General features: G+C 34.3%; 1 protein-coding gene across 3 annotated transcripts; it reads left to right on the top strand.

The window, feature by feature from the left end:
• Positions 1-8,558: 8,558 nt before the first annotated feature.
• LOC129896212 (protein POST-ILLUMINATION CHLOROPHYLL FLUORESCENCE INCREASE, chloroplastic) lies at positions 8,559-12,269 on the top strand. Of its 3 annotated transcripts, none has more exons than XM_055972102.1 (8): positions 8,559-8,730; positions 9,490-9,610; positions 9,869-9,953; positions 10,055-10,133; positions 10,262-10,375; positions 10,474-10,586; positions 11,656-11,766; positions 11,880-12,269. In XM_055972102.1, exons 1-8 carry the CDS (start codon positions 8,580-8,582, stop codon positions 11,997-11,999), a joined length of 894 nt encoding a protein of 297 aa, XP_055828077.1. In that variant the 5' UTR covers positions 8,559-8,579; the 3' UTR covers positions 12,000-12,269. The 3 variants fall into 3 exon arrangements, with proteins under 3 accessions (XP_055828077.1, XP_055828213.1, XP_055828145.1); XM_055972238.1 differs by lacking the exon at positions 8,559-8,730 and adding an exon at positions 8,776-8,915; XM_055972170.1 differs by lacking the exon at positions 8,559-8,730 and adding an exon at positions 8,776-8,942.
• Positions 12,270-12,576: the final 307 nt, after the last annotated feature.

Raw genomic sequence — 12,576 nt, 5'->3', positions numbered from 1 at the left:
TGAACAAGAAAACTAATTGTATCATTATGTTCCCCTCGATGTGAGGATCACATGCCCCAAAGTTAGATGAAGACGGAAGTATGATTAGACCTCAAATGATAAAAAAATTAAAATTTAAGATATTGAAAAACATGAAATCAAGGATAGAAACAAGAGTAAATTATGGAAAGGAAGCAAAAACTGGCAATAGAAAGAAAGGAGGAAGAAAATTACCTTTGAACCAAATGAAATGGTGAAGAATAAGAAAATTCATCTTTCAACTGAGCTTACAAATGGATTCACTATTTTGGAGAAAAATGTTATATTCCGTATTTTTGCTTCTTGGACTATTCGTGAGCTAACGGATATAAATTCAAGGACTTTTAATTTTAAATTTTAAAATGATATGATTTGTTGTAAATGACTAGTTATATGGATAATTTATGTGAAGTAAAAGACATCTCAAGAAGTACCCTTGAGCCAAATCAAAATAGAAGCCATCAAATATGTTTTTTCTTAAAGTCACATTTCGGGTAAGCTGATTCGGGAGGCCATAACCCCTTTATAATTTGGTAATTTGGGAAAACCCTTAAAATGAAAGTTGTAGAAAATTGAAATATCTTTCCAACCATAGTTTGTGCGTCTGGAGGTGACATCGTAATAAGGAAATATGCATGTTTTAAGACAGAGGGGTCAAGTTAGATAGTAGATTCGGCCCAACCCGATTCTAACTGGGGTCAGGCCCAATAACCACATCCTTAAGGGATTTTCTTAAGATTCTATCTTCATCCTCAAATAATAAAACATCCATAAATTTCCAGAGAGAGAGAGAAGAAGTTCTTGAGAGAAAATACCAAATCCGACCAAAATTCGAGTTCCGAAATCCAAAGCTCATGAAGAGAAAATTATTGTACGTCATGTTGGCTTCAATTTGAGCTAGATATCAGCCAATAAGGAGAATATTTAATGTGTTTGATGCACACTTGAGGTAATATTAAAGTCTCTTTTTCATTGTTAACAAGTTTAGTTAGAGTTTTAACGGATTAGAACAGAGAAAATAGCGTTATAAATTAGTTTGGTGATTTGTTGAGATTTATGGGTTAAAGGGTTGTTTAGGTAGCTTAAATGGATGGAATTAGCTTAGTGATGATGTATAATAATGGTTGATATTTCTTTGATGTTTTTGATGAGTTGTTATTCTTGAATTTGGAGGAAAAAGGTGTATGAAGATTGTGAGGGTTCTAATCCATTTTTGGGATTGTGTAGCTGGTAGTAATTCTGGAATATCTCATTGTGTAGACCTTTAATTTTAGATATTAAATATGTTTTGGAAAGCTAATACACATACCTACAACTCTTATGTTTATGTTGTAGTTTATATTTGCTATTATTTTATCGAAAAAGGAGATGAATTATGAGACAAATTCTGTCCAGATTCTGGATTGAAAAATCCCTCATGTATAGCTATTAGTGTTTTGATTATATAGTTTTGTACAAAATTAGTTTTGAATTGATTTCTTTTGGGTTGAATACTTAATAAATATCTCTAAAAGTTTCATGAAGGTCATTAAGTCCATTTTTACTGTTTTCTATTTCACAATGTGGACATAACTTGAGGTACTCGGTTTTTCGAACTTAATGATTTGGGTAATATAATTCGGCAACATTCTAGGCTTATTGTCAATAATAATTTTATTTTATGTCAATATTTTGGATTTTTGATATTACTTGATGATTATATGGCTGATTTGAAAGTGGGAAAAATAAGTGGTATAGGGGAGGTGCTGTCCAAATATTTTTAGAAATAACCTACTAACGGTAGAGTACGTTTTATTCATGTCCATAGCTTAACCATAGTTTTTAACGTTTTAATATAGGTTGAGAAAATATTGGACAACATATTCTTATAAACGCTAAAGGTATGTAAAGCTAACCTTTCTTTCTTTTGGCATGATCTTATGAAATAAATGGACGATGAATGTATAAAATTCCAACGAAGCTCTTATTCTTAGATATACTAGGATGGTGGATTTTCTTAATTTTCAGAATTTATATCATTATGTATTGACTCATATGTATGATTCCAGCCATCCAAGTTGGTATAAGTCGTATTTTAGTATAAATCATACTTCTGTATAATTCATATTTGGCATAATTTATAATGTCAATCGGAGGTTACTTGAAATGAATATTGTCTTGATTTTCAAATGATTGTTCATTTGAATTATTCTATTGAGTCTCAAATGATGATTTAAATGCATATGGGTACTCACTACTCTACTCGTGCATGCCTTAATGTATCTTTTACCGAGTCCCGAGCCGGGTATGTATTCATGTACAGTTTTACTGTATAATTCACCGAGTCCCTCAATAGAGGTCCGGGTACGGTATATATGTATATGATGATATGACATGAGGACATGATGACATGATTATGGTGCCGAGCTCATGATGGGCTGAATATGATATGTATGTATACAACAGATTCACTAAGTCCCTAAAGGGCCAGATATGATATATAATATAAGCATGCATGACTTTATTTTATAAGGTACAGGTATAGTGACTTCTTGAGTATCATACTTGTCTCGTGAAACCTCTACTTTAGCTATGATCTTTCTTACTGTATTTCATGTTTATATACTCAGTACATGTGTCGTACTGACCCCTTTTCTTCGAGGGGCTGCATTTTATGCCCGTAGGTACAAATACTCATTTTGGAGAGCCGCTAGCTTAGGATTTTACTCAACGGGTTTGAAGTGCTCCATTATCTCGGAACCTGAACTTTTGGTACTAATCCTTATAATATATATATTTGTGTATCTAGGGGTACGGCGGGGCCCTATCCCGTCATATGCTATTGTTAATCCTCTTAGAGGTCTGTAGACACATGAGTGGGTTGTGTATAGATGTTGTCCGGTGTACTAGTATGGGTTATGTTTTTTGATGTTTACATTCGGAGTGGAAGCCTTGTCGGCTTACATATTATGTTATCATATTTTTGACAATTAAGACTCCCCACGAGATAGGTGATTTTGGGTTATATAAGTGACAGTTTGAGACGATGTGCTACCCGTATAAATCCTATATCATGTTTAATTATCGATTGACTATAATTAATAGGTGTGTATACGAGTGTCCAATTCGGACACTAGTCATAGCCCACGGGGTTAGGTCGTGACAAAAAATTAGAAAAAGGATATTAAAATCATCGACGATCTTTGCCCTCATGGATCATTGGTCATTGGCCTGGAGCCACCGAAGCAAAGAAAGTCCCACTAGAGCGGAGCTCAACAGTAACCTCCAACTCTGCGGGAGTGAGCGAAGCCTCACAGGCATGAGATCTTTAGAGCGAACAAAGCTCTATAAGAGCAAAGCCCCACTTACATTACTAGCTTCACTGAAGCATTCCTCTCTCTATAGGAGCAGAGTTGTAGAAGCAAACAAGCCTCTACAAGAGATGTTGCTTCATCAACTGTTGCACCAACACTTGGAATTTTACTTTCAAATCCCAAATGGACCCTTGATATCCAATTGGGATTGAATGAACACAAATAGAATATGCCACACAATCAAAAACAAAATTTTGGACTCAAAGGAATTAACGAAAGGACGAACAGAGGTAGTCTTGAAAAAACATTGACTAAAGTCAACACTATCATTAAAATAACAAAAAAAAACAACCAATTAAACAATTAACTCAAACTCAATCTAACTACTACGGAATCTAAACCAAAAGTTCTACTAGAAAGGCAATTCAATCAGAATTAGACTCACTTTCTAAACGTGATGTTCTTGGACCAGTAGTCCAAACCCTGAAGGTGTAAAACTAGTTAGCTATAAATGGATTTTTATGCGAAAATGAAATGAGAGAAATGAAATTGTAAGATACAAGGCACGCCTTGTTGCACAAGGATTCTCTCAAAGACCTCATATCAACTATGAAGAAACATATTCACATGTTATGGATGGAATAACTTTTCGATATCACATTAGTCTAGTTGTACATAAAAATCTTGAAATACATCTAATAGATGTAGTTACAGCTTACCTTTATAGTTCACTTGATAATGAAATTTATATGAAAATCCCAGAAGGATTCAAATTGCCTGAAGCATGTACTAAGTCTCAGGAAATGTACTCAATCAAATTGCAAAGATCATTATATGGTATGAAACAATCATGACGTATGTGTATAATATCCTTAGTGAGTACTTGATAAATTAAGATTATATAAATGATATCATTTGTCCATCTGTTTTTATTAAGAAAATGGAATCAGAGTTTGTTATACTTATCATTTATGTTAATGACATAAATCTTATTGGAACTCCTTGAAGAGGTCCAAAAGGCGATTGAATATCTAAAGAAAGAATTTGAGATGAAAGATCTTGGAAAGACAAAACTTTGTCTGGGTCTGCAAATTGAATATTTATCAGATGGAGTTTTTGTCCACCAATCTGCCTACACTGAGAAAATCTTAAAACTATTTACATGGATAAAAGAAATCCATTAAGTACTTCAATAGTTGTTCAATCACTTGAAGTGGATAAAGATCTATTTCAACCTCCAAAAGAGAATGAAGAACTTCTTGGTCCTAAAGTACCATACCTCAGTACTATTGGTGAACTTACGTATCTTGCTAATGCAACTAGATCTGATATAACATTTTCTGTTGATTTACTGGAAAGGTATAGTTCATCCACATCGTGAAGGCATTGGAATTGTATCAAACATATTTTGCGATACCTAAAGAGTATCATTGATATGAGTTTGTTTTATACTAACAAAGATTGTGCAGACCTTATTGGTTATGCAGATGCACCTTATTTATCAGACCCACATAAAGCTCGATCTCAAAATATCTATCTATTTACATACGGAAGAACTACTATATCATCGCGATCTACAAAGCAGTTTATTTTTGCTACTTCTTCAAATTATGCTGAAATAATAGCAATTCATGAAGCAAGTAGAGAATGTGTTTGGTTGAGATCTATGATACAATTTATCAAAGAAAGAAGTGGCCTGAAAAATAATGTCAATGTACCCACAGTTATATTCGAAGATAATGTCGCGTGCATACCTCAATTGAAAGGTGGCTTCATAAAAGGAGACAGAACGAAATATATTTCACCAAAATTATTCTTCACACATGATTTTCAGAAGAATGGTGATATTGATGTACAACAAGTTCATTCGAGTGATAATCTTGTATATTTATTCACAAAGACATTACCAACACCAAAAATTTAGAAGCTAAGGTATAAGATTGGAATGCGTCGTATCCAAAATATCAAATGAAATTTTTATCAAGAGGATCAAATTACGCGCTATACTCAAATTTTGAGGCAACATATCTGGTAATACACCTTGAGTGCTGCCTCAATAAAAACCTTACTGGAAAAACCCAATGGGATAAAACCTTGGTTAAGGGAAAAAGAATACAGCGCGTATTTTATAGTATCATCTTTATTATTGCTTACACTTCTCTTTGTAGGATTGTTATCCTTTGAACCCAATGGTCTACCACACTTCAGGCGTGTTTGAGATTCAGATTCTATGATACTAGTAGATAGTTCTTTTGGGACATCAATCCGAATAAGCACATTCACTGCTGGGATATGTGACTTAGATATCCGTTTCATATCAGTAAATGCATCTGGCATTTGGTTTGCCATTTTCTGTAAGTGGATGATCTTCTGGACCTCCTGCTCACATGTGCGGGTATGTGGATCAAAATAACATAATGATGAAACTTTTCACGCAATTTCTCTTTTGGGTTCCTTTTTCTCTCCCCCTAATTGCGAGAAATTTGTTTCATCCAATTGCAAATCATGGAGGGTGAGTCAAACCCAATATATATGCCCAACTTTCGTTGAGGTCTCATCTTTGTACGTTGTGGTGGTGTTCTAGATACATATACCGCAAAACCAAAAATTCATAGATAGACTATATTTGGCTCATGACCAAATACTAATTGTGACAGAGAGTATTTATTATAATTTGTTGGTCTAAGATGTACAAGTATTGTTGCATATAAGATAGCATGACCCTAAAAAATAATTGACAAATTTGTTTTTATTAGGAGAGGTCTTGCTATCAACTGTAGGCTCTTAATAAATGACTCTGCAAGGCTACTTTGAATATGAACATAAGCAACAAGATGTTCAATTTCTATCTCAATTGATAAGAAATAATCATCAAAAAGCTTAGGATGTAAATTCTCTAGCATTATAAGGCGAATAGCCTTAATTGAATAATCTGGGAATTGCGCTCTTAATCTTATTATTTGTGGTAAAAACTTCACAAGCGCCAGATTGTGAGATGATAAAAGGCACACATGAGATCATCTAGATGATGCATCTATTAGGACCATAAAATATCTAAACAATCCACTAGATGAATGAATAGGTCCACATATATCCTTATGTATACGCTCTAGAAAGTTAGGAGATTCAAAGCCAACCTTTAGAGTTGATGGTCTGGCAATTAATTTGCCTTGATAACAAGCAGCACATGAAAATTCATAATTCGTAAAAATTTTCAGATTCTTTAACAAATGTCCAGTTGAATTTTCAAGAATTCATCTCATTATTATTGATCCAGAATGACCTATTCGATCATGTCATAGCATAAATGTATTTAGATCAATAAACTTCTAGTTTATGATCAAATATGTTTCAATCGCACTAATTTTTGCATAATATAGGCTAGACGACAAAGTTGATAATTTTTTCAAAATATATTTCTGGCTTGAGTCACTCTTGGTACTAATGTATTCAATATTCATTTCATTTAGAGTCTCAACATGATATTCATTTCTGCGGATATCTTTAAAACTTAACAAGTTTCTTGGGGATTTAGAAGAGAATAGTACATCTTCTATAACAATCTTTGTTCCCTTAGGTAGAAATATAGTAGCTCTTCTAGAGCCTTCAATTATTTTCGAATTACCAAAAATTGTAGTAACATTTGCTTTTCTTCTAAGCAAGTAGAAAAAATATTTTTCATTTTTAAAAATGGCATGAGTTGTTCCACTATCAATTACACAAATATCCTCGTGATTGATCATTGATCCAAACAAAAATTGAGGCATATCCATATTTTTTTCAAAAAGAAAAAAAGTAAACATTATAATTAAAACAAGACTCATTATACAAATTTTACTTATTTACATTAATTAGTAAAATACAAACATATTATTTAGTACAAACAAAATGGAAAGAAAATTATTTAAATATTATTAAGGCTATCAATATTCATATTTCCCTTTGGGAAATTGAAGAAATCAACTACATCTAGATGCATAGGCTCAATATTATCTTCAGATTTAAAGTTTGTCTTAGGATTATTTTCTGCCTTCTTCAAGGATGCCTGATAGAGCTGAACCAGACGTTTTGATGACCGGTAGGTCCGTAATCAGTGCCCCATACCTCTACATCTATGACATATATTTTCTGAATTTTTTTGTATAACTTCTTTCTTTTCACTCTTCTTTTTATACTACTGATCATTTCTCGATGTCAGCCGAGCATCATGATTATAATTTCTTCTTCGACCACGACTGGGGTCATGACCTCTTTCTCATTGGTTATAGTTTGTCTGATTCACTTCAGAGAGTGGCAAAGAACCAATGGGCTGACTATCATAATTTTTCATTAACAGTTCGTTATGGCGTTCAACAATAAGAAGGTGAGAAAGTAATTCTAAATATTTCTTAAAACCTTTTTTGCGATATTGCTGCTGCACGAGCATATTCGCAAGTGAAAATGTGGAGTATGTTTCTTCAAGTTTGTCTTGCTCAGTGATTTCTTCTCTGCATAAATTTAACTGTGCTATAATTCTAAATAAGGCAAAATTATATTCAGTTATATTTTTAAAATTTATTAATCTCAGATTGAGTCAATCATGACGTGCTTGTGGAAGGATGACCAACTTCAGGTGGTCATAACTTTCTTTTAGATTCTTCCACAGTTTAAGGGGGTCTTTTAATGTGAGGTACTATAATTTTAACCCCTCGTCAAGATGGTGACGGAGAAATATCATGGCTTTGATACGATTTTTGGTGGTTTCTGCCGGACCCATCGATTCTAGGTGTATTTCGGCATATAATGCCTATGATGAGTAGCATTTTTCAGATATATCAAAGAGCAACAAATTCAAGTTTAGAGATATTCGAAATTTAAAAAAAAAAATTTATCCTTTTGTTACTTTTTTAAAATAGCTCAAAGTGATGAAGGCTCGTGCTGATAACATGTTATAAAATAAATTAACTTAGCAAAATAACAAAGAGAGAAAGAGAAAAAGAGAGTATTGAGAGAATTTAGAGTATATCGTGTGTGTTTTTTCTTTTACATTGCAAAAATATGACCATTTTTATAACCAAAAAAGGAGAATAAGTTGTGGACAACTTGGCTAGTGGGTCCCACAAAATGAAACAATTAGTTGATTTTAAGATTGAAGATTTTTCGAGAGTTGGAAGATTCACGCTAAGTTTGAAAATGAAGTGGTTTGTCGGGTTTTTGGGTTAAGATATATTTCTTTTAAGTAGAAAAAAAGTTTGTATTTTGTGTGGATGCCAATTTATACCTCACAACATGTTATCCGTCTTTTATTTATTTGGAACAATTTCTAACCCTCATGCTACAGCTTCCAAAATGGCTGCACCATCAACAAATCCCTCCATATTTTCTGCAACTCGTTCTGCTTCTAATACTAATGCAAGTCCCTCTGTTTCAAATATATATGGTAAAAACATAAGTTTTGTAACATTTTTTTCCTTGTCTGACTATAGATGCTGCAGCTTAAACTTTTTCCAACCATTATTAAAGAACTTTCTTGATATGTGAGAAGGGAGCTATGGATCAACAATAAAGTTATCTATGTGTAAATTATATGTCATGGGTTTGAGCCGTGGAAGCAGTGCAATTAGGGTAGGCTATTTTCATCACAACCTTTGGGTAGGGGTGCAGTCCTTTTCTGGATCCTACTAATACGGATGCTTTGTCCTGCCTTTTTTTTTCTTGATCTGTGTATGCATTTATTTACTTTAATATCTTGTAATTTGGATGAATTTTTGAAGATCACTTTACAGTAATTATAATCCTAGAAACCTAGGATATTTCCCATGTTGTTTCATCAATTGTGATGTTGGCCAGGACTCTTCTTTTGTATTGGAATGAAGAGGAACCAAAATAGAGTACAATGAATACGGAGGATTCATATAGTCAATCTCAAGGAATTAGGGATTGTGGCATAGTTTAATTGATTCCTAAGTTTAATTAGCGTAATGATTTTAGCCTAACACACAAATTAGTCGGGGCCCAAAGCTGGTACGGGATCCACTCCGGGTGGGAAACCTACATAAAAAATAAAAAAAAACTCAACCAAATGTTCTTTGAGCTGTTCCATATCTTTTAAGCTGTCTGTCTTCTATAATACTTGTGTTAATGCCAATTCATTGGCATAATTTTATTTTTCTAATGTATCAGTATATTCAAAATGCAGTTACAAGTTTTATGGGCGCGCACTTGAGAAGATATTATCCAGCTACAAGGAAACTAGTAAGGATTAATAGGGGTATAGTTGCTGCTGCCGTTGCAACTTCCCCTGCAGAGGAAATCAAAGAGTAACCTCCACCTTTTTCTTTTCTTCCGCCTTCTAATGAGACATACTGAATTTTGTCAGCATCAAAATGGATGAATTAACTTATATATGCTGAAAGCGTAAATAAATTTTACAGTATCAGTTTATTTTAACCTGTTTTAGTGATTATGTGTTCTTTCAGTTCCTATCCCAATTTAATGGAAAGTGATTGTTCTATGACTTTTTGTATACATGATATGGAACTATGGAAGTTTAACAATCGCCAACATTTGTGTTACAGATACTCTCTTCCTACATGGGCTAAATTTGACCTTGGAAAATCACCAGTATATTGGAAAACAATGAATGGTCTCCCCCCAACTGCAGTATGTTCACATTTCCAAAAAAATGCATATATATTTTTTAACAGTGTTTCTGAATGCCTATTAATCTAGGTCCTAAATCTTTCTTATTTTCTTTTTGACAGGGAGAGAGACTGAAGCTTTTTTACAATCCAGCTGCAAACAATATGGTCCCTAATGAAGATTTTGGAATTGCTTTTAATGGTAAGTTCTTGTCTATTTCAAATTCGCATAATTAATTCACTAGTAAATGCATCCTTCCAATTTTCTTCATTCTGCAACACACTCTTAAATTAGAACCAAAATGCTGAATTCTTGATCCCCAAATTCAGGAGGTTTCAACCAGCCTATCATGTGCGGTGGTGAGCCTAGGATAATGCTCCAGAAAATCAGAGGAAAAGCCGATCCTCCTATTTATACGATTCAGATATGTATTCCCAAGCATGGTGAGTTTTAGACTTTTATGTAAGAAACTTCCCTTAGTTGCATTTTAGAAGAATAAATCTCTGCCTCCTATTTTTACATTTTGTTTATCTGTTTGCAGCTCTTAGTTTGATCTTTTCATTCACAAATGGAACCGAATGGGATGGTCCCTATAGACTACAATTTCAAGTCCCCAAGGCTTGGAGAAATAAACCAACTGAATTCTTCACTGAGGTAGAAAACATTCAGTTCTAGTCTTTTAGTTAACAAACTTGAGTTATAATCATGCTGTTGTCACTTTTATTAGATGAAATCTGGTACTTGTATTATGAACTAGTTTTGGTCTCTTTATATGACACTGATTCCCTTAAGTTTGGTTCTTGAATTGTGCTGCAAACGGGATGAATTACAATACAAATTTTTGTATGGACTTATTATTGGAGTCCCACATCGTTTGTGGGATGTGATATAGATTACGTAGTAATGGTTGCTTGTGACCTGTCCTCTGAACCCTATTATTTTCCACCAACATCTCACCCGGTAGTAGTAGCTTCCTTCTCTCGCTGTCCCGCCCTTATAACAACTCTGGAACCCAAATCAGTCTTGTGGGAGTGGTAACCCCTGTAGTAAGACTCTTCGGCCTCATAGTCTGTAGAATCTACTGATGAGCCTTATCGCCAAAGAAGGTGGGGCCTACTGAAGTTTGATAAAAAGGAATTGAGAATCATCATAGTCTGTGTTTTAAGTGAAGGAGAGAGACAGGACTTGCTAGAATTGAATCAATAGGCTCAGGGGCATGAACTCGTGCGTGGTGGATTCACAATCCACTGCCTTGATCCACTTGGCTACGCCCGCCCCATTCTACTACGGTGCCTCAAATTTGCAAGCTGATCCTAAGTAGTCATTGTTGTTCATTGGATTCCGGAGTTCGTAGGCAATACTACCTTCATGAGCTAGCTTTTGGGGTAGAGTTAGGCCCAAGATTCGTTTCTTTATCACTTATTGATGTTACTCTTGTGTTAGGGGAAAAAAGAAAATCAGATAGAAGAAAAGATATGAACAAGGTAGTCCTTACTGGTTCAAAAGAGATTCCTTGTTACCACCATGCTACTGGGGTCAGAGCCTAAGCTAGTGATGCTTTTAGCTAGTGGACTTTCACCATCTAGGGTGCAGTATTCATACTGCATTGCCTAGTTGTATGACACTCGTATTGCTCTATTAACTGATAAAAATAATTTGTATGTTATAGCTTCTGTTGATGAGTGATATGGCATCATTATTGAGGAATTATTTTGTTATCCAGGGTCTTGCACAGGAGTTGAGCCAGGAGGGTGCCTGTGACAGGGCAATCTTCCCAGACTCAAATATCTTGATCACAAGATGTGCTATGGTTGGTAACTTGAATGTGGACGGAGTAAGTAAAACCATCTGTCTATCTTTCTGTTTTCAACGTTTCCCTTTATTGGGACGTTAAGAGTTTCATTTCAAAGCTAGTATTTGATTAGAGGGGACACGATGCTAATGCAGGGTGATCGTTGCAATCTTGATCTAGTACCAGGATGCATAGATCCAAGCTCTCCCGAGTATAATCCACTAGCCAATGTAGATGATGGATCTTGTCCACCATATTCAGATTCTGAGGATTAACTTTCGGTACATATATATGACTGATGCTTGTAGCGTTGTTTTATCGATGGAAGTCTTACACACTTGTGTGGATTCATTTTCCACTATTTCCCTTCCTCTTTGTGATAAAGAACACGTCTAGAATTACTAAAAGGAACGGTACATATGAATTTCCATCCCTATACTATGGATACCTGAATTATCTAGTTGTGGTGTCTATACTGGTTGGTTGTATAGAACTTTGATACATACCTTTTGGCCTGCAGCAAAAACAAGCTCTTGTTAGATTTATCCTTCTCTTGTACTAATATATGTTCTAAAATTCAGCACAAGGATGCTTAAAAGATTACACTCCAAAAATGTAAGGATTGCATGTTTTTTTTTTTTTGAAAATTGTATTAGGCACTAGAGCTAAAAAGTGCAAAAAAAGGGAGGAAACACGGTAAAAGCTTACTCATATCCAGGATCTGTTTGGAAAGCCACCTAATAATTGAAATTGATGTAATTATTAACTTAGTAATTATTAACCTAGTAATTACACAGTCTAGTAATTATGATGATTTGTTTGTTTGCCACAGTATAATTTCAGTGTAACTAC

Source organism: Solanum dulcamara, chromosome 1, assembly GCF_947179165.1.
Source record: "Solanum dulcamara chromosome 1, daSolDulc1.2, whole genome shotgun sequence".
Lineage (NCBI taxonomy): Eukaryota > Viridiplantae > Streptophyta > Magnoliopsida > Solanales > Solanaceae > Solanum > Solanum dulcamara.
This window is presented reverse-complemented; position numbering and strand designations above follow the sequence as displayed.

Excerpts from the sequence above, each read along its gene's own strand:
- LOC129896212 (XM_055972102.1), top strand. The coding sequence starts at position 8,580 with ATGTTATCCGTCTTTTATTTATTTGGAACAATTTCTAACCCTCATGCT. Across the intron at positions 10,376-10,473 it reads GATATGTATTCCCAAGCATG|CTCTTAGTTTGATCTTTTCA; the intron begins GTGAGTTTTAGA and ends ATCTGTTTGCAG. Across the intron at positions 11,767-11,879 it reads GTAACTTGAATGTGGACGGA|GGTGATCGTTGCAATCTTGA; the intron begins GTAAGTAAAACC and ends ATGCTAATGCAG.